The sequence below is a fragment of the Vanacampus margaritifer genome, chromosome 13 (genome assembly GCF_051991255.1).
Source record: "Vanacampus margaritifer isolate UIUO_Vmar chromosome 13, RoL_Vmar_1.0, whole genome shotgun sequence".
Taxonomy (NCBI): domain Eukaryota; kingdom Metazoa; phylum Chordata; class Actinopteri; order Syngnathiformes; family Syngnathidae; genus Vanacampus; species Vanacampus margaritifer.
Window position 1 is genome coordinate 18,525,542 of NC_135444.1, and position 21,861 is coordinate 18,547,402.

The following is a 21,861-nucleotide window of genomic DNA, read 5'->3' on the forward strand; positions in this document are numbered from 1 at the left end:
CAAAGAAAACAGATTAGTGGCATTTCAATAAATGTGAGTTATGAAAATAAATTAAATTGAGTTACTTTATTTTTGCATGAATTAAAATGCAGTGGGTCAAATTGACCCATGCCCATGTATGGAAATTTCCATTTTCCATCTCCAGGTGAGCACCTTGTTGAAGGAACGCACCGTGGACACCCTGAAGGATATCATCTCGCTCAGCCACCTGCAGTACTGCGTAGTGATCACCGCCGTGTCCCACCCGCTGCACCTGCTCGCCAACAACGTGGCAACATCTGCAGACTTGGACGGCGCCACGCCCGTCTTCGAACAGCTGGAGGACAAGCTGTGCGAGTGGATGGGCGACATGAACTACACAGCCGAGGTCCTGCACGTGCCGCTGTCCATCGCCCCTGTGTCACAGCAGCTACTCCTGGCGCCCGCTTTTGCGCGCCTGTTCCCGCTGCTACCGCCCGATCTACGTGCCCTCAACGCCAAGCGGCCGGACAAGAAGCGCTTCGCCAGCCTGCTGGATGTGGACATGCACGCACTCCCTGCCGAGCTGCAGTTGGAGATCAAGGCGCTGGCGGGGGCCTTGAATGCCCTGTTTGAAGCCACCGGCACCAGGGAGGAGAGCTTCGCCGTGGGCCCCATGAGTCGCCTCATTGCTGGGGAGCTGGCTGGTCACCCCCAGGCTAAGAACCGTAGGAAGACGGCCCCCAATAAGGCCTCTATCATCTTTGTGGACCGCACCATGGACATCACGGGTATGTCCTGTTTTCCTGTTTTCCAGGTCACATGTAGTGGATATAAAAAGTCTACACACTCTCAAGGCTGATGCCAATTCCGATATTTGGCAAAACAAAATTCAAAAAACAGATTATTCTGTCTATTAACTAAAAAAAATGTTGGGGGGGGGGGGTCCCCTAAACAATTCCAATAATAAAGAGAATTACAGGCAGAACATTTGACTCTTTTACAGTATCCTGTAGTCTGTCATTCAATATTTGTTTAACTTTACAACAGAGAGAAAATCGGTTCAAATTGGGGGATTTATTTATTTTTATTTTTTGCCAATTATTTTTTTGGGGGGATGTCGGTTCATTATCAATGTTAGTTTGATGTTTTAATGTGTATGTTAAAAATTAGTGTTGTTCCGATCGGCAGAGCCCCCGATACTGCATTAAAACAGTGGTATCGGTATCTGTGAGGACTAACAAGTAACATGCCGATACCAATAATGCTGACGCTAATATAGGACTTTGGATGCAGCAGCTTGTGTCTTGCTCACACACGGCATTCACTGATGTGTGACATGTTCACTGCATGCCGAGCTAAGATATTCTATTGGCCCTTGAATGCTCTGAACCAATGGCAGGACAGCTTTTTCCTGTTGAGAAAAAAAACTTAGGAATCGGTATAGTATCGGCATCGGCCGATACTGCAAAGCTGGATATCGTAGTCGGTATCGGGGGCCAAAAACTGTATCGGAACAACACTATTAAAAATAATAATATTTATATGTTAAAAATAATAATACAAATTTATTTTGTAAAAAAAAATCTGGAAAAAAAAGAAGATATTTGTTGATTTTAAAAGAGATGGCCGGGACCTACTGTAGTTTAAATGTCAAGTTTTTGTCATAAAATTAGAGCAAGAAAAATTATTTCACAACTATTTCCACAATTAATGTAACTAATAACTTTTACAAATCAGTTGATTTAAAAAAAATAAAAATAAAATTCAGAGGGGAATTACTGTAAAAATAATCAACTGAGATGAATGTGATTGCACAAGTGTACACACCTGCTAATAAGACACACCTGGCACCATTTAAGGTGCTTATGATTAACACCAAATAAAGTTCAGATATTCTTATAGACTTTTCTTGACTTTTTTTTTTGGTGCTTTTTAATATAAGCCTGAAGGTTTTGTGTTACATTATGAAACTTGAAATACATTATTCATTAGAGACGTTACTCCCCCCCCCCCCCCCAAAAAAAAAAAACTTCAGGTGCTGTCGGTCACCATGGTGACAGCCTGGCAGAGAAGATATTGACTGCACTGAAACCTCTGCCGGGCCACGTGACGGACGTGCAGGTCGACATGCGAGAACTGACTGGCGTGCTGATTGGTCCTGGTTCAGAGAGCTGCGTGGCACCGGGCTGCCTGGCACAACCTCAGTGAGTCTAATATGTATTCCTTTTTTTTTTTTCTCTAGCTTTTTTGTGATGCTGCCACACAAGAATAAATAGTGCTAATAGATAATGGCCATATGCTTTAAAAAAAAAAAAAAAAAGGGTTCACTCCTCCCACCTGCTTTAAGCACATTTCAACTTATTTAAAAGATAATTTAGTTTTATACTTAAAGACCGAAATGTTCAAACAAACTATTATTTGAAAGCCTGCCAGTTTACTGTTAAAATATAGCACATATATAACAAAAAACAATGGAATGTAACCACAATTTGCCACTGACATTACTTATAATCTTAGTAGCTGCACTAGTGGTTGCACTAGTAGTCGCACTGACTAGACTGACCCAAAATGCACAAATGAAATCATTTGTAAGGAGGTTTTTTTTTCCACTTGAGAGCCCATAACGTTCACACACGCACCGAACGGGACTGCTTGGCACATGATCGCCACAAGCGAGGTGCCAGCGGTTGCGTCAAGCTATGCGGCCAACACGTGTTGTACATGGCCTGAATCAGGCCCACATCATTTGTTCCATTCCCGCCTCGCCCCATTCATGTGGTCGCAGCGAGACTGCGAGCGAGAGGACCTCTTGTGGCTTTTATTGCTTCATTAGTCCCTGCAAGTGAATGCATGGCGACGTGTACACAAACACACTAAGTGAACGTACCGCATATGCAAACGCTATATTTCAGCACCTGCCTTTATTTGAAGGTTGCTTGAGGTTCAAAAATAGCTTTAAATTAAAAAGCAACGGTTGAAAAAAAAAGCTGAGCTTGCCTGAGTTTCAGTTCCTTAGTAATTTATGTAGTTATAAAATGTAATATAATTCACTGAAAAGTGACATTAAAGTAAGGTAATAATAATAAAAAAAACATTTTATTATATAGATGATTTGCTACATCACCTCTATATTATGTAATGAGATTAAAAGAAATTAAGATAATTTAAGAATTAATAATGATTTTTAAACATCTGTATGTATTTATCTTTAAATGTGTGTATATGTTTTGGTTATTGTTAATAAAAATAATAATTTTTTAAAATTGTTTATAAATCCTGATATCACTTCTATATTAAGTTATCCAGTCAAATATAAATAATTTAAAGTTACATTTAGATGCTGTCCATAAATCCATAAGTTTTTGTTTTTGGTAAAATACTAAGAATTTTAGAAATATGTTTAGATTTACTATCATTTCTATTGTAGGATATTTGGTAAAATAATAATTTAATATTTTATAATAATTTCTATTATTAACCAGTGATATCTGGTTAAATATTAAATTGAAAATTAGAAAAAAGGTTGCGATATGATTACTATAAAAGATAATTTGGTAAAATGTCATAATATTGACAAACAAAACAAATACTAGCCTGTCTCACAAAAAAAATTGTGCCTTCATATGAATACAAAAAAAAAGTTTTTCACATGGAAATGAGCTAGCTTGTTTTTTCGGTCAAGAAACTAGTTAGTAGTTAATTCCCCACAATCCAATTCCTCACATTCAATTACGATGCCCAGCATCCTCATCATCAGCTCTGTTTTTTTTTTTTTGTTTACACTACACCTGAAGGTTTTGAGGTTGGGATATCCCCACATTACAACATTAGCTTTAGCATTAGCGTGTACTGAAGCATGAAGGAAGCAGGATCGAGTCAGGCGCAAACAGATTCATACGTCACCTTCTAAATGGAGTATTTTCTCTGCTCTTGAGTGAATGATTTTTATTTTTTATGTTACCATAACCTCGCATACCAAAGCCAACTAAAGCGTTGAGGAGATGTTGTTGATTTAGTCAATTCAAATCTTAAAAGGAAGATGATGTGGAGTTTGTGCAGTGCGCAACCATAATGAGCTATAATGTGTTACAGCCTGGCATTTTGCAGAACAGATGTCCCAATCGAGCCTCGTCGCAGATGTTCGTTAAAGAAAACATGGCAACAAAACGCAGATTTTCCAATTTACTCGAGTGCCGTGTTTGAGACAATGCTCAAATCCTTTCAAAGGAAGCATGTGTTTGTTTATGCTAACATGCACGTCAACATAAAAATAACATTCAATTGATGTTGCACTTCCATAAAAAGAAGACAAACTATTTATGTTGCATTTAACAAAAAGAAGACAAACAATTGATGATGAATATGTCTACAAAGAATACAAAATGTTAATGTTGTACTTTCCTAAAAATAACTCAAAACTATTGCTTTTCACTTTCCCAAGTTGAAGACAAATTGATGTTGCACGTTCATTAAAAGACAAACCATTAATGTTGCACTTTCCTAAAATGAAGACAAAATTGATGTTGCTCTTTTCTCAAAAGAAGACAAACTATACATTTTGAACTTTGCTAAAAAGACTAGATTATTGTTTTTTGCATTTCCCTATGAAAACAACAACATATAATGGTTGTTGCACTTTCCTAAAAATAAGTACAACTTTTTATGTTGTACTTTCTTAAAAATTTATTTTGAACTTTCCTAAGAAGAAGACCAACTATTGGGTGCAAGTTAAAAAAAAAAGATGTTGTGATGTTGCACGTCCCTAAAATGAAGACAAACTAAGGATGTAGTGCTTTACTAAAAAGACAACAAACTATTGACATTGCACTTTCATTAAAAAGAAAAAACACATTGATGTGGCATTTTCTTCAAAAGACGTACTATGGATTTTGCACTTTCCTAAAAAGAAGACTTTTTTTTGATGATGAACTTTCCTAAGAAGACAAGGAATTATTGGTTTTGCACTTGCCTAAAAACTATTGGGTGCAGTTACCTAAAAAGAAGACAAACAATTGATGTACTTTCTTAAAAAGAAGATAATCTAATGATGTTACGCTATGTCAAAAAGAAGAAAAAGCAACAAAAAAAAACTTGATGTTGCATTTTTTTTTTTTTAAAGACTATGGATGTTTCACTTTCCTAAAATAAAATAAAAACGACAAACCGCTGATGTTGTCCTTCCAAAAAGGAAGCCTATTAAACTCTTCAGTATTATGAAATATTTTTTTCCACATGAATCCACGTCCCTCTGGCCGTGTTGTTCAGCCTTAGATTTAAATTCCGCGAAAGTAAGAAAAAAAAAACGTACGCTCTGCTGCACATCATTAAACCCAGTGGTTGTCTCTGCGCCGTTTCGAGTGTCTGTGAAGCGTTTCCTCCTACTGGATGTTGATGTTGACACACCTACGCTATGATTTGAGATTATTTTTAAACCTCGCTGTGTTTTGATGAGGGCTTTTCTGTTGTTAAAAGTTGGGTTAGCGTAGCATGATATTTCCTTAGAGTGATTCCAGGTTATTTGCGTAAATTAGCATGTCCTTCGTCCCTAAATACTTGCTGGGTGTTGGGTAGACCCCACACTTACTTTGCAATTACCATCTTTTTTTCTTCTTTTTTTTTTTTTGGTCCGTAACCTGCCAGTGGGATTGTTAGGACCCAGCCCTTGACCTTGCGGTTCTCATATCCACGCCACCTTTTCTCAGGGTTTCCTGAGCTGTTGAATAAACCCAAAGTGCATAGTTGAATAAACGTGTGCCATGTGGAGTGAAAGTTTGCGGTGGGCTACCTTCGCCGCCATGTCTGTGCTGTGCTTGGCTCAGAAAATCCTTTCCTCGCCCTGTGTGGTGCGTCTGTATCCCATTGGAAGAGGGCACCGAGTTTCTTTCAACCTGGCTCCTCCTCGGACCTTGATCCTGTTGGGGGAGTGTGTGTGTGCGTGTGTGAGTGCATGGGTGGCCAAGGTGGAGATCTGGTTCCGCGTATCCGACCGCACCCTCGCCATGTGAAAACACACGGTGAGGCTGCCATCTTCCTCAAATGTGCCTGGCATATTGCACAGAATGAAAAACACCTATTTCTGTTCCACGCTAGGGAACACAAGCTGGCGTAAAAAAATAAATAAATCAATTTGCAGTATTGGCGGCATGTAAAGCAGAGGTAGACGTGCTAATGACAGACAGAGGTGAAGTAAAACTGGCCACACTCATTCTATGCTACGCAGGCTATATTTAAGGGGTGGTGTGAACGGTACAAACACAAATTTAAATGTCTTTCACACAGAGATCCTGCAAAAAACAAAAATCACACCAGAGCCTTAATAGAAGTTTTTTTTATTGCCAACCCAATGACATGACGAAATGCCGATTTCATACAGTTTCAAATAAATGTTCCCTATTGAAATGAATTGAAATGTCATTAATCCGTTCTATCACCCCAAAAAATGCAACTATTTAGTAAAGAAAAATAGCACTATAAACATAACAGAAGTTAATAAATGAAAATATAAAGAAATAAACTGCTTTTATGAATCTTAACATAAAGCCAGACACTTTATATGAAGGTTCTCATTTCCTATCCTACAGGGTGATTTTTAAGTTCTGATTTACAATTCCTTCCACAAAATTGCCTTATGTCTGTTGCTTGTCTTATCTCGGTCATAAATCGAAGACTAAACTGAAATAGCAGTTTTATTAATAATAAAAAAAAAAAATCAACCCTTTATCATATCAACACAGAACCATGCCGATTTCATACAGTATCAAATAAATGTTCCCTATTGAAATGAATTGAAATGTCATTAATCCGTTCTATCACCCCCCCAAAATGCAACTATTTAGTAAAGAAAAATAGCACTATAAACATAACAGAAGTTAATAAACGAAAATATAAAGAAATAAACTGCTTTTATGAATCTTAACATAAAGTCAGACACTTTATATGAAGGTTCTCATTTCCTATCCTACAGGGTGATTTTTAAGTTCTGATTTACAATTCCTTCCACAAAATTGCCTTATGTCTGTTGCTTGTCTTATCTCGGTCATAAATCGAAGACTAAACTGAAATAGCAGTTTTATTAATAATAAAAAAAAAAATCAACCCTTTATCATATCAACACAGAACCATACCGATTTCATACAGTATCAAATAAATGTTCCCTATTGAAATGAATTGAAATGTCATTAATCCGTTCTATCACCCCCCCAAAATGCAACTATTTAGTAAAGAAAAATAGCACTATAAACATAACAGAAGTTAATAAACGAAAATATAAAGAAATAAACTGCTTTTATGAATCTTAACATAAAGTCAGACACTTTATATGAAGGTTCTCATGTCCTATCCTACAGGGTGATTTTTAAGTTCTGATTTACAATTCCTTCCACAAAATTGCCTTATGTCTGTTGCTTGTCTTATCTCGGTCATAAATCGAAGACTAAACTGAAATAGCAGTTTTATTAATAATAAAAAAAAAAATCAACCCTTTATCATATCAACACAGAACCATACCGATTTCATACAGTATCAAATAAATGTTCCCTATTGAAATGAATTGAAATGTCATTAATCCGTTCTATCACCCCCCAAAATGCAACTATTTAGTAAAGAAAAATAGCACTATAAACATAACAGAAGTTAATAAATGAAAATATAAAGAAATAAACTGCTTTTATGAATCTTAACATAAAGTCAGACACTTTATATGAAGGTTCTCATGTCCTATCCTACAGGGTGATTTTTAAGTTCTGATTTACAATTCCTTCCACAAAATTGCCTTATGTCTGTTGCTTGTCTTATCTCGGTCATAAATCGAAGACTAAACTGAAATAGCAGTTTTATTAATAAAAAAAAAAAATAACCCGTTATCATATCAACACAGAACCATTCCAGGTTTTTCTTCTTCTAAGATGTTATCAGGGTTTTAATCAACAGCGACGGCTTCAACTTCAGATGAGGCAGATATCAAATATTAAAAAAGTGCACGTTTGAGTCGACGTTATGTTGGACTCCTCACATGATGAGGACATCGACCATGTGTGAAGCCAGTGGACGACTTTCACCTGAACAGCTTGTTCCCGTCAAGCCCTAGATAACATAACTTTTTTTTTTTTTTTTTTGTCCGTTTGATGCTCTTTTATTGCGTTTCCACCAAAGGGACAGTACTGCACATTTATTCCGAAACTGCCGGATCAAACATCCGCACAGATAACGCTTCAGATCCTCGTGCCCAACTCCTTCAAAGAGCCCACGCTGCTGCCTTTCATTTGAAATGATAAAAAAGACCCCCCCCCTCACACTTCCTCCGTAGTGCTTACAATAAAGCCTTCTTCACTCTATTTTGTATTAATAGCAATCGGAGCGTTTATTTGCATCTACTGTGAATCCTTACAACTGTATCGTGATGTTTGTGCCTTCACGATATCGCAGGTTTTTATTCATTTTTAATGTTTTTTTAAATTTTTAATTTTTTTTATTTATTTAAAAAAAATAAAAATTCTGGAGAGCTCAGTATTGTTCATTCGGTAATTTTACTGATTTGACATGTCATCATCATTGCTCTCTTTTTTTTAATATATATTTTGTATGTGAGTGTGTGTGCATTCATTAGTTCACCCAAAACCTATTAAAAAAAATTATGGGTTTTTACTTGGGGGGGGGGATAGAAACTAATTTGAATCGGTAAACCTACTTTCGACAAGGAACTCGTATCATACCCTCAAATCATGATCCCACTGAATCCAATTGAATGGAATCGTTCCACTTTATATTATTAATTATACCGTATGTTGTATCCTATGTATTAACATACGTCTCGAGATTTTTGGGGCTAATTAGCGAACAGTGAGAGTTTGAAATATACGATACTCACCGATTTGATCAGGAGATGAAAAAATATATCTATTTAAAAAAAACGTGCATATTTACTCTACAGTCGAACTCTACCGTAGCGAAAATCACGTATAGTTGACACAAATGCATTGCAAAAAAAGAATACATTAAACTCCCGAATTGTTAAACACACACACACTGATATATAAATTAAATATAACATGTAATGTTTATATCTCTGACATTAATTTAAAAAATGCATGAACTTTGCTAGTCTTTAAGTTTTTTTTTCAGTTTGCTTTTGCTGTAAAGTCTTATTTCTCCAATACGATTAATGACATCATTGATCACCCAAATTATATCATCACAGATTGATCAGATTGGCGTAAAATCTATTGAAAATACATCCAAATGAGCCCTAATCGGAAGCAAGTATCCTAGTTAGGTGGTTCGACACTAACTTGCTAAGATGTTTTGCCGATGCCGTCTAATGTATGCGGAGATTGAGAATCAAGTTGAATGATCATTTTGAGGATTTGGAAAGTTAGAAACCGATTGACATGAAATTCGTCATTTGTTCAAATAGTCTCGTCTGTCTGAAAGTGAACAGCAAGTCGGCCATTTTTGTTTGAAGCAGACATTTTGGGCAAATTCTATTGAACCAGATAAGGGATTTGAGACAAATGGCTGAACAGCGTCCAAGCTAGCCAAATCTTATCGCTAAATGTTTGAAGATCATTTCGAGGATTCGCCATGAACAAGCGGGTACGAGGGGCTATTTATTGCATTCATGTTTTATTGGTAGTCGCGTCTCCCTTCTTCTACTCGCATCTTGCAGCAGCCCCCTCCCCTTCCCCAGCCCCCTCCCCTTCCCCAGCCCCCTCCCCTTCCCCAACACCCCCATCCATAAATCTGCCGGGTCATTTTTCTGTCTTGCCAGGACACACAGACCCTCAATGACGGGATTCCGCCTCTCGTCTCCTCCTGTGGCACATCTGTTGCACAAACTTCACAGCGCAACATCTTTCTTCATACACTGGAGCACATTTGCCGCGCAGTCGGTTGCATTCAACTCGCCATAACGTCCGAGGTGTGACGTGCGTAGGTGCTGACACGCTCCAATCCCCCCTGAAAAGATTCAAGCGCCGCGCAGCTCTGAATTTTTCCCAGCTGTCAACAACAGACAGGTCAACAACCGTCTGAAATGAAAAGGCGACGTAAAAGCCGTGTTGTTTTTGGACCGGACTCGCGCAAACACATGTTCTCACTCCAGTTGCGGTTCCTCCTATGCTTTTTATTGGACCTTGTTTTTTTGTTGTGTTCTGTTGCTCATTACAAAGAAAACGCCGGAAACGTAATTGCGCGTTGCAGCTGCGGCAGATAGCTCAGCCAAACGGACAGCATTATTCTGTTAGAGGTGAGCGGGAAAATAAAAGCTAATGGACCCCTACGAGAAATTTGAATCCCGTCCCGGAATGTGTTTAGAGATGGTATTTGTTTTACGTGACTCACTCATGAATCATGACATGAAGTTTTCATGCGAGTACAAGAGTGCGTCATACATAAATGAAGACAGTCCGAGCGCCCCTGATGTTGTACGATACGTCGGAATTTCAGCAAATGTCCATAAAAGTACACCTCTAAAGTCCCTTGGTTGAGTTGCCCCATGCAATGGTCGAGCATGGCCGTTCTTAACGGTTGTGTTGTTTGACGTGAGACAAGTAAACGCCTCCCTCACATCGTCGCCTCCCTTTTCCCACCAGGAAAAAAAAAAATACTGAGCTGTCAGACGGACTGGTTTGACCTAAACCTGAGTATTATTAAAACAAATATACAGACTTTAGGTATCAACTGTGCTCGAACCTTAGCCCCATAAATAGATTTGAGCAACTTGGCTATCGACGCCTTCTTAAATGAATTGCCTAAGTCATTTTTTCAGATTTTTCAGGAAACACCAAAATATTGAATCGTAGGCAAAAATAATAATTTTTACAAAAAAATTATTTTAAGCTATCATTTTTACTTGGAAAAACAATGATCAACATTTTTGCCGATTTCCTCACATTACAGACCAAACCAGTCACTCAACTCATAATGAATGAATGTGTCAATTTGAAATAATGTCCTATTTTGAAAAAAAGGAATAGATATTTAAATGTTTATTAAAATCCGATTAACCGATTAATTGACAGATTAATCGATTACTGACTTAATTGTCAGTTGAAATTGTAGTGAAAATTGATCGCTCATGTAAAATCCGAAATATTAGTTATTATGCACCCGAAATCAGTCTTCTAACAACTTCACACACCACAATTTGGAAGTGAAACTTTTAAATTTCAATATCCCCAATAGAAAAAACTTTCAACCATGTGCTTCTGTCTTCCAAGATTGCTATCCCAATAGTAGACATTGCTCAATAGAAGTGGAATCATGGAAGTCGGCCTTTTCAATTCATTCTCAATGGGCAAACCAAATCCCAAACCCTAAACCCAACACCTTAAGTAACAATGTGGACTAAAGGTGTTTTATTTGGCTTTTTGTGGCATTGTTGCCCAACCTCTTCCATTTGTCACTTGTTAAATTTTTACAGATATTTTGGAGAAACTCTTTCAAAATCCAACCAAACCCAGACTAGCCACTCTTCGAGGTTCCTCCGTACTAAAAAAAAAAAAAAAAAAAAAATCACAATAAATGCATGCACACACGGGAATCAGAAACATTCTTCTTTGCCTTCTCACACACTTCCAGGAACAAATCCCACCTACCCGCCAACCCTCCTCTGTCCCTAACCCCCCTCACTCATTAATGCATGCAGACAGTCATCTGTTATTTCATCACTTAAATATGCCGACTCATTCCTCCTCCTGCTTTACACTATGTGATGTTCTGCCACCTTTATAGCACTCACACTTACACACGTACACACTCTCGGCTCTTAAGCGGACGGGTAGGAGTGCAAGAGTGCCCCCTTCAGGCAGGTTTTTAGCAATATTGTCAACACCCCCCCCCCCCCCCCCACACACACACCCCAAGTGTTCCTAAGTGGAGTGTTGCTCACTTAGTTTGGGGCCATTATAAACTTCAGCTTGAAGCCCCGCCCCCTTTCTGACCAAATGGCCCAGCAGGGACGGCGTCAAGGGGTGATGTGTGTGCGTGTGGCGAAGGCTGGGCACGGAGCCAAAAGAGAACCATATTTCATCCACTTCTTTGGTCCTGAGGGAACACACACACACACACACACACACACACACACACACACACACACACACACGCACACACACACACTCACTCAGATGTTTTGCAAACACGCTAGAGAAGAAGACGTACGCGTCCTCGGACACGGTCGAGTCGAGGCGTAGCATTTCAAACACGTCAAACACGCGGGATGTTATTTCACGATTTGCCCCCTCCCTTGCCAAAAAAAAAAAAAGGGGGGGGGGTGAATAATAATGTTCTCCAGAAATGAAAGCATGTCATCGGTCTGGACTAACGTCTGGAATTCCCCACAACTTAGGCAAGCATGCGAATTGTTGGGAAATAGCTGATTTATATTCGTGTAACTTTTTTCGCAACAACTAAACAAACTGCGTCGTGATTGCTTTTTTTCCTCCCCCTTTTTTGTTTTACTCGTCTGCGAAGATGGCGGCCATCCCAGCGTGATAACCCCCCCCCCCCCCCCCTCCCTACTCCAACTCCTTGTCCAGCCCTGAGGTCTGGAACAGATTACATCTGATATTAAACACATGGCAGCAGTTACAAAAGCACAAAAGACGACGATGACGAAGAAAAAAAAAAGGCAGCACATTTGTCAACAAGCGCCCCCTTCCCTCCATCTACCTCCACTCGCTCTTTGTTCGTTTCTTTCACCGCCGCCATCTCGGAATATCTCGTAAGAGAGACGTAAAAGAAGGGGAATGTTTTTTTTTGTTTGTTTAGTCCCCCGACAAAAAACTGTCAGTGCTGCAGGAAATCAAAGAGGAGAAATGTAATAAATATGTCATTGGTGTTTGAATTGTCTTGAATGAGATGGAGTGCCTTTTGATTTCCTTGGAGTCGTTTCCGATTCATTCGGATTCGGAGCATGTGACTAACAGGTGTGTTTTGGACTTGGTTTTGGCATATCTATAGGGAACCCATGTCTCCCGACCCACCTACGACCTTCTATTTATATCTATGTCTATCTATATTTTTGGGGATCCCCGTTAGCTTTGGCTAAGTGGTTGCTAGTCTTCCTGGGGTCCTTAGAATGAATACAGCAAAAACGTACAAAGGTTAAAATGACGCTATTATTAAAAAGCATTAAAAGTCATTAAGTGGATTATGCTAAAATCAAGATCTTGAATAGCAGTAAGAATCATTAAATATGTTTTTGAGGGGCATTTAGATTTTAAATACAATTGTTGGTTATGATTTGGAAACGGGTGACTAGTTGTAATTTACAATGTACAAAATGGCCTGGGGTCTACGAGTTGCTTCCATCTACCAATTGATCTGAGTTTGAAAAGAAAAAAAATGGTGTTCCTCTCACCGATGTCCAACATAAAACACTAATGCCACCTAGTAGCAGAAACCTAGTCACCATATTTGTCTACTTTTATGTTAATAGACAAGAGTTAAAAGTCCTATTTTAATCACTGTCAGAAATCTGTTTAGCCCCAGTTAAGCCCCTCCAGCATTTTTATTTGATATTTTTAACATATTTATATATTATTTTCTCAGTCCTTTTTGTATCTGCCAAGCCCCCCATTTAGCCCAGGAGAGAGAAAAAGTTTTTTGGAGGCGTGCACATAACTTTAAATTCTGCTTTATTAAATTAATTAATTTATTCGGCTGTATTAAAATAATAATAATAATATAGCAGGGAAACACTCTATAGGCTACTAGTTGCTGATGTGACCAACATTAACTCTCCAAACTTGTCTTTTGGGTTAAAACGTGCGATTGTGAAGTTGACAGAATTATGTTCCTTTGGAGTTTTGCACTTAAATCAAAAATATGTATTCTTATTTATATAGGCAATATATTAGGTAACATCTGATCGTTTTCTAGATGCTCATTCTGGCAGATGTTGATAACGTCGCACACGCGTCCTGTGCTAAGGTCCCATTAGCGAGGCGGATCAGAGTGTTCCGTAAGCGAGGAGATAAGGAGAGCAGGGAGAGATGCTATCAAGAAGAGCTTTGCTCTCCGCAGGCTCTGACACACTGCAACAGGATTCACATAGATGGAGAGAACATTCCAAATGTTGAGTCAGTGTTAATTCTGTTTTTTTCCTGTGCGGGGTCCCGCAGGGGAGTCGACGCGCTCTGAATATCAGACCGACAAGATTCAGTCTCATCCATCTTGTCCATGCAGGCGCTTTGTAAACAACACATCCGTGTAATACGTTGCACCTCTGATTTGTCAATTTATCTGGAATTGGGTGTGAGGCAGCGACACGTTAGGCTCATTTCAGACTTTTGATTGTTTTTAGGTTTAAATGTGAGGATGAATGGTAGTTTGTTCTCTGGGATTGACTGGTAACTGAATCCTGACTCTTGCCTAACGTTAAGAGAATGATTAGATGGACATCATCAATTAACAATTCGGCCAAGTAGTATTCTGTAACTGGAGAATAAATAGCATCGGGCATAGAATCGAGCCTTGTGGAACCCCACACATAACATCATCCAATGCTTAATGTGGAATAAAATAAAACAGTCATATACATTATGCAGTTAATACAAGAAAGAAAAAAAACAAAATTCTCAAGCTAAACGAAAACTTATCTCGTTTCGTTTGCTGCCAGGTCACCTGCCGCCCGTTCCCTGTGGGAGGCAATGCTCACCAGCAAGCACAAGGAAGGCGTGATGGAGGTCCGACGGCAGCTTGTGGAAGCTGCCAGCAAGGAGAAGCTGCCCATTAAGATGAGCATGGGTATGAATATGTCCATATTTTCCTATCGCCAACCTCCCCACAATATCGTGATAATTATCATATTGTGATGTTTGGATATCGTTACATCCCTATTTAATATACAATTTTTTTTTAATCAAGGTCTTCTTTCCGTGTATTTTTTAAATAAATCAATACATAATCTGTATTACAATAAACTACATCACATTTATTGTACCCAAATGTTTTGGGTGTGTAGGTTAGGCTTACAGTAAAATAAAGTAGGGATAGACATTTTGACAAATATCGGCATCGATACCTTTTTTCAAATTCTGACAGACGATAAAAGGTAAAGCTAAAACCATTTTAATTTCAGGGAACTGTCTATTTATATTTTCAGTTAACTTTATAAGAGATACTGCTGACCCTGGGAACCTTCTGAACCTTTTGTTTTTGTTCGACATTATAACAAAGAAATGTGAAAGTTTAAGATTTATGTTTTTTTTTTGGGGGGGGGGGGGGTCAGCTATGGTATTTGCTTCTTTAAATTTCCGTTTAACTTTTTAAGACGTACTGATAACCTTGGGAACTTCTAGAATTTTTTTTTTTTTTGAAATTTAAAATGAAGTATATTGTCTAAGATTTTTGAATAAATAAATAAACATTATAAAAAGTTAGAAGTCGTCAGCCACGAACTAATGTGAAAGACAGTTTATCTACATCAACAAAACAAAAAAGTTGTCATAACTCTAATTGAGATTACAACAACCTTTGCTTTTTGAAAAATGCATTCTACTGCGTTACAATGTCGATTTGAATTCGATTCATTGATCATACGTACCTCCCTGGCACACAAAATTCAAAATGACTCCAAGAGAAAGGTCGTCGTACCCTATTACAGCTCCGTAGCGCCACCTACTGAGTCAGTCAAATCCCTTGCTCGGACTGTGTGTTTGCACATGTGGCTGCCGAGGAAATGTGAACCACATGTTGGAGCTGTGACACACACACACACACGTTTGCAAACTTTTGTTGTTTGTTAATGAAGCAAAGGAGGCCGAGGCGAAGGATAAAAATATGTGTTGGCACGCCAAAATAAAGCCACCTCGCAAACACACACATATTTGCACACATGCACACACACACGGGTCTATGAGTCCCACCGTGCATGTTCACCTTTATGCAACCTTCTGACTCACATTGCATGACTGATGTACACACACACACACACACGCGCGCACGCATTCGGTGTTAATGTGATGTTAGCATCTGGCACAAAAATGGGCAGGCCCTCTTCGGTCCCTCGGCCCCCGTAATGTGTGAGGTAAAAAAGTGTCTGGTAACAAGCAGGTTGGTTGATGTGTTGGAGGTCACACACAGACGCACGCACACTCTGCCAAGAAATTGTGTACACACACACACACACACGCTGGTTTTATTTTCCTTTCACTCCTTTGTGCTTAAAGACGCAATTTGCGGGCCATCCCAACATTTAACAGCGATCAATGGGGTGGCCGACCGCCGATGTACGATGCAAACAGACGCTAACCTCAGGGTGAAACTCTCCATTTAAAAGTCGATTTATGTCCGACACAAATCTCCTTTCGGGCGAGGAGCAGCATAATAATACAGGATTAGCCGGTCCAGCTGAGTGGCAATTAATGTATGTGAACGTCTGTATCAATAAAAGACATTTTATATTATGTCTAAGTACAGTTGTATCTCGGGGTGTGTGGTATAAAAGGTAGGAAAATTTGCCCAAAGGTAGAGATTTGGACCCTACTGGCCAATCGAAGTAACACATGGTAATTATGCCTTTGTGCTCACAGTTAAGTGTGACAGAAATGCACAAAAAGAGAAAGTCAAAAAGACATCTGTGAAATAAAAGTTTGTTTACTAAAAAAATGTCATGTCAAAAAAGATTCCAGCATCCGATATGAACGTTAGCCCCGAGAGTCAACAGAGCACTGCGTCGGTCGGGCACCAAAGACACTTCAAGACGCTGGCCAGTGCAAATTTCATAAATGAACTCAAATTAAACAGTTGCCCATCACCTGGCTGTTTTCCGCTGTTGGTATCGGGGAATACTTGGTGCCCGCTATTTTGCGGCTACCCATGAGCTACCGCTTGCAAGCTAACGTGGCTCTGGAGGCCAAAGTTCACTTGTCAACATAGCATAAGTCACTAATCATTAACTAATCATTGACCCCCCCCCCCCCCCCCCCCTCAAAAATTCTTGACAACAATATGTTATATGCAGCCCCACTAGTCTAAATACGGTATTCTGGTTAAAATTTTGTTAGTGGAATATGAGTTAAAGGGATACTTGACTCATTGAGCCATTTTCGGCAGTAAAAAAATCCTATTTTATCCAGAATAAATTTGATAATTATTTTTCATGTAGAATTAATACCTTTAAAAACTAATTTTCCACTTGCTGTTGACTGAAGATGATTACCTGTGCTGAGGAAGTAGGCAACGACCAATCATGGTTCAGTTTGCTGACCAAACCCAGAAAACAGTTGAGCCATGATTAGTCGTTACCTACTTCCTCAGCACAGGTGATGTCATCTTCAGTCGACAGGGGGAAAATTGTACTTATCAAATTAATTCTGGACAAAATACAAACTTTTTACTGCCGAAAATGACTCAATGAGTCAAGTATCCCTTTAAGCAGCAAAATCCAGCACTTTTTATCAATATCAGAAGGCGGCCATTTTGCCACTTCCTGTCAAGTGAAAATGACATCACAGTTGCTCACGTAACAATCAATCACAGCTCAACTTCAGAAAACAGGTGAGCTGTGATTGGTCGTTGCCCTGAGATGGATAAAATGGCTGGATTTTGTTGCATAACTCATATTCCACAAATGTAATAAGAATTAGAATGTTATGTTTAGACTCACATATTATTGTCAAGAAATGTTTAAGGTTGACTGCCCCTTTAAGTATAATTATCACGAAGGGAAGATGAGTAGTAGGAGAGAGACGGCGAAGCTGTGCTAAGTGCTAAGCTATCGACATGCAGTCACGAAAAACAAAAATCAGTGCTTGGGTGATTTAATACCCTGGCCACAGTGAGTGGAGAGTAACATACTTTGAACAGAAAAATAGCAGACAACTTAAAAAAAAAAAAGGCCAAAAAGCTGAAATCAAGCAAAAAATAGATCAAAAATAACTAAGTAAACATGATCAGACATTACAAAAGCATCACACACAAAAAAATTGCCCAAAAAAATGTAACTATAATAATGTTCACACATGGACATTTTCACACGTCCTCTTGAATGTTTTAAAGCCAGTCATACATCTCCAGCCCCCCCCCCCCCCCAAATAAAAAAAAATCCTCCAACAGTCCACTCACTAGTACTACGCCAACATTCTCACATCCATCGCGGTTCAACTTGGCTCGTCGTCGTCTCGACAGGATAACATCATCCACTGAGAGAACGGGAAAATAATCCACTTTCTCAGAGCCTCCGCTTGACCTGTCAGCTTTCTCACTGCACAATCGGATGATGAAATTCCCATGCTGGCTTGTACGTGTGCACGCATTTGTGTGTGGATGTAGTTGTGTCCGGTGTTGGAAACATTTCCGCAACAGCTATATCATCATTGTCAATATGTCTGTATCTGTTCGCTTGTGTATTATCTTGTGGATTTGTTAGGGGTGTAACAAAAAAATCGCAGTTGTATAAGATTGTCCACGGTTCGGTTCACATTGGGAACAGTAAGGAAACAGAATGAAACCAATACAACTGCTTTTTCAACAAGAAGCAAGTATCATGGGGCTGTAATTCCTAAACCATGAGTCATTTTGATAAAAGCTTGTCACATACATGTCACAAGACACTTGGGAACTGTTTTACATTGTGAAAAAATGCGCCCGTCTTCTTTAACAATGAAAAATGAGTTCTTAATCCCAAACAGCAGCCTTTTAGCCTGTGATCGCCAATCACACATCTTACAGCTCCAAAAGGGGCCTAAAGCACTCGTAAAATTTCCTCCACGTCACCGCTGTCTTGAGCGTGTAAATAAAATTCCCTCGATTGTTCCCGTTGTCCCTCTTTCAGCGAGAGTTACTTACGAGGCTGTCCGGCCGCTGAGGTGGGCCACAACTCAGCCGCCCTCCACCACTGGTGCGACATACGACATCGCTTAGCCTCAAATTCACCCCAGCTCACCTACAGTCGTCTTCAAGTTATTCGGACTAAATCATCGCTTGCCCTTCTTGCCCTTTTGGTATCCCTCAAGACTTTCATCGTCGGCTCGGCCTCATTCGCTCGGTTTATTTATAGCGCAGTGCTGCACTTTCATCTGTTTCTTGAACGGGACAAACAGTCTAACGTAGCATACAGAAGGAGAACACGCCCAAGCAAATGCTGTAGCCCACAGCTCACACCAAGACACTCACACGGAGACTAACCGGCACTAAACTCATTTAACATCCAGCAGAATTTTGGCAGATTTGTTCAAAATAGAGGTTTAAAGTCATTGAACTCATTCACTCCCAGCCATTTTCACTTAAGTAACCCCTTTTACTCCTGGCTGGTTTACTGGATTTTGACTGATTTTGCAAGGCCCACTGAATATTGTGTTCTATTGCTATAAAAGCATGGAACCTACCAAAATAAAGGTTAGAGTCTCTTCTTTCACCAGTAAAAAATTGGTATATTTCTATCTATTTCCGTTTTGCAGTAATTAGCATTTGAATATAGCTAAGTTTCATTATTATTCACAAATCTGTTTAAAACAGTGGGGGGTTGCAACATGGTTGATCTCTTATACTCAGCTGCCGTTTTTTGTAATAACTTCCATTGTTTTAAAGGACCTCTTCATCGCAGAAGCTGTATCAAAGCCTTCTGTATGCTCCAGCATAACCCCCCCCCCCCCCAAATTAAAAACAAATAAATAAGTCTTTGGGACACTGGTAATATTTAGAGTAGAACATATTTATACATTTTTGGGAGCAAATGAGTTAGTACCACTCCTATTTATAGTACAATATTATAGACAAATTTTCCAATTTTTTTTGTGTAATTTTTCCGCTTGATGATGAAGTGCTGCCTCCGTGAGTGAAAACACAATCTTTGTTATTAAGACACCTGTAAAGAGTATTCAAATGTGAAAAAAAATGCATAATATGTGTTCAGCTCTCATTTCGAACCTTTTGGTTGGCTGTAGTAGTCAGCTCAGGTCAGAGTGATGCCAAATGTGTTCTGATCACTTCGTGCAAGGTCTTCCATGGAATCCCACTTCGGTTTTTCTAAAACCTAGCTACTTTCTTTGGGAGTCGTCCCAGAATGACCCGCGCGGATTGCTCATTAGCATAGATAAGAGCCACAGTTCAATCCGAGTTCTTTGATAACGCGAACAGGCTTTCGCACACGGTAGCCGGGGGGCCTTGCCGTTCAAGTTTGACACAACGCACCGTTTTAGTCGCCCATTAGCCGGCGGAGTTTAGCTTGGCCCTGGTACTGGATGCGTTTCTGTGCTTGAATTATGGTTGGCACATCAAGGCCGGTGAAGCCAAGAGGTTTACGCTGCCAGGAGTTTTTTTTTTATGGCGGGATATGTTCACAATAGAGCTTTTCAGGCGTTCGCACTGAAGCTTATTATGTGAAAATGCTTTAATTTGAACACGGAACTTGACCTTCGCTTTTGTAGACGCTTGTACTTGGCCTCAAAACATACAGATTCTTTCAGTGGGAAAGTGTTTCTCTGTCATTTTGTTTTAAAAGAGTTTAGTTGTGTAATTGTGTTACCTTTTAGTTCTGGAAAATTAAGTATTTTTTCTTGCCCATGTAATGAAAAATGTCACGTATTCCGGGTTCCCACAAGTACTAATATAATTTTTTTAATGCCTGAATTTACACACAGCTAACTGAATTGCTGCATTTATAAATGCTAATCGCTAATTATCGTTAAAGCCGGTTTCTTCACATATCATAAAATAATCTTAATCACATTTGCAACAAGCAGTATGTACTTACTCCACAATGCAACTGAGGCACTGTTAATGTGCTTTAGTGCTGCTGTTTTGGTTAGCATCTTAGCTCAAATGGGCTCAAAGGTTAACAGAGGTTAATTAGAGCCGGACACATTTTAACGAAATAAGTTAAACTCTCCTTCGAAGCTATTGGTTTGTTTTTGCCTAGGGGTGGGCGAGTACTGATACCAGCTATTGCTATCGGGTCGAGACCGGCCTTATTTGAAGGTATCGGGTACTTGAGAGGCTGCCGATACTAAGCACTAATACTTGAAAAAAAATCTGTCACTAGGTAAGTCCTCCTCGGCAGTAGTTGGCGCTATACTGTGGCAGTTTGACACTAGCTGCGTTAGAAAGAAAAGTCATCATTCACATTTTTTGTCATTGAGTTAAATGAAATTTTATATATCAAAATTACTATCGTTATCAATACTCAGTATCGGTGAGTACTTAAAAGTGAATACTTGTACTGGTATTGGTCTAAAAAAAAGTAGTATCTAACATCCCTGTTTTTCCCCCCATGCAAGTTTTTGACTTGACAGATTGACCTGGTGAAAATCTGCCAATTAATAATAATAGTAATAATGCATTATAATTAAAGGCACCTTTCTAAGCAATCAAGGACACCGTACAATATGTTGCAAAAGACTAGATATATATATTAAAAAAAAGTTTCCAAGCAATGTTCTGGAAGCGCTATCATGTCAAAGCCAAAAGCTAAGCAGAGCTGCAGCGTTAGCGCGGATTAGCATTTGCTCTGATAATCAGCGGCATACATGGTGGCCAAAGAGTTGTGTGAACCCTGCAAATATTCAGCATTCTGGACGATTCCCGACCGTCCATGTGTCCTGGTGCTGCTCAAGTCATGTTTTTGGCCGCGCTAAAGAAAACACTGGCCGGCCGAGTCCAACAGGAAATACTCCCACATCTGGTGCTGGTTCAGAGCATCAACATGAAGACGTGGTCCTTACGGGGGAGTTAATGCGTGCCCCCGTCCCCGTACCTCCAGGCCCCGCCGTCCATCCCCTGGTGTTGCTCTTCCCGCGTCCCCGCGCGTCTTTACGGGATTCTCTGCAAATAATCCAAAAGCAGCTCGGATTCACATGTATTAGTCACGCTCTTATTAGCGCACCTCGCCATTGTGTTGACTCACTTGTGCGCAGGGTGTCGCTCACCCCCGCTTGTCTATTTGTACTGTTACTACATGCC

The 21,861-nt window shown here is 39.4% G+C and overlaps 1 protein-coding gene across 4 annotated transcripts in view; it reads left to right on the forward strand.

Annotated features, from left to right (window-relative positions):
• The window catches only part of scfd2 (sec1 family domain containing 2), a 101,986-nt gene that overhangs the window by 8,331 nt on the left and 71,794 nt on the right, over positions 1-21,861 (forward strand). For all 4 annotated transcript variants that reach the window (XM_077583393.1, XM_077583395.1, XM_077583394.1 and 1 more), the window contains exons 3-5: positions 146-749; positions 1,997-2,165; positions 14,579-14,706. In XM_077583393.1, coding sequence (XP_077439519.1) covers positions 146-749; positions 1,997-2,165; positions 14,579-14,706 — 901 coding nt within the window. The remainder of the gene's footprint in view (positions 1-145; positions 750-1,996; positions 2,166-14,578; positions 14,707-21,861) is intronic.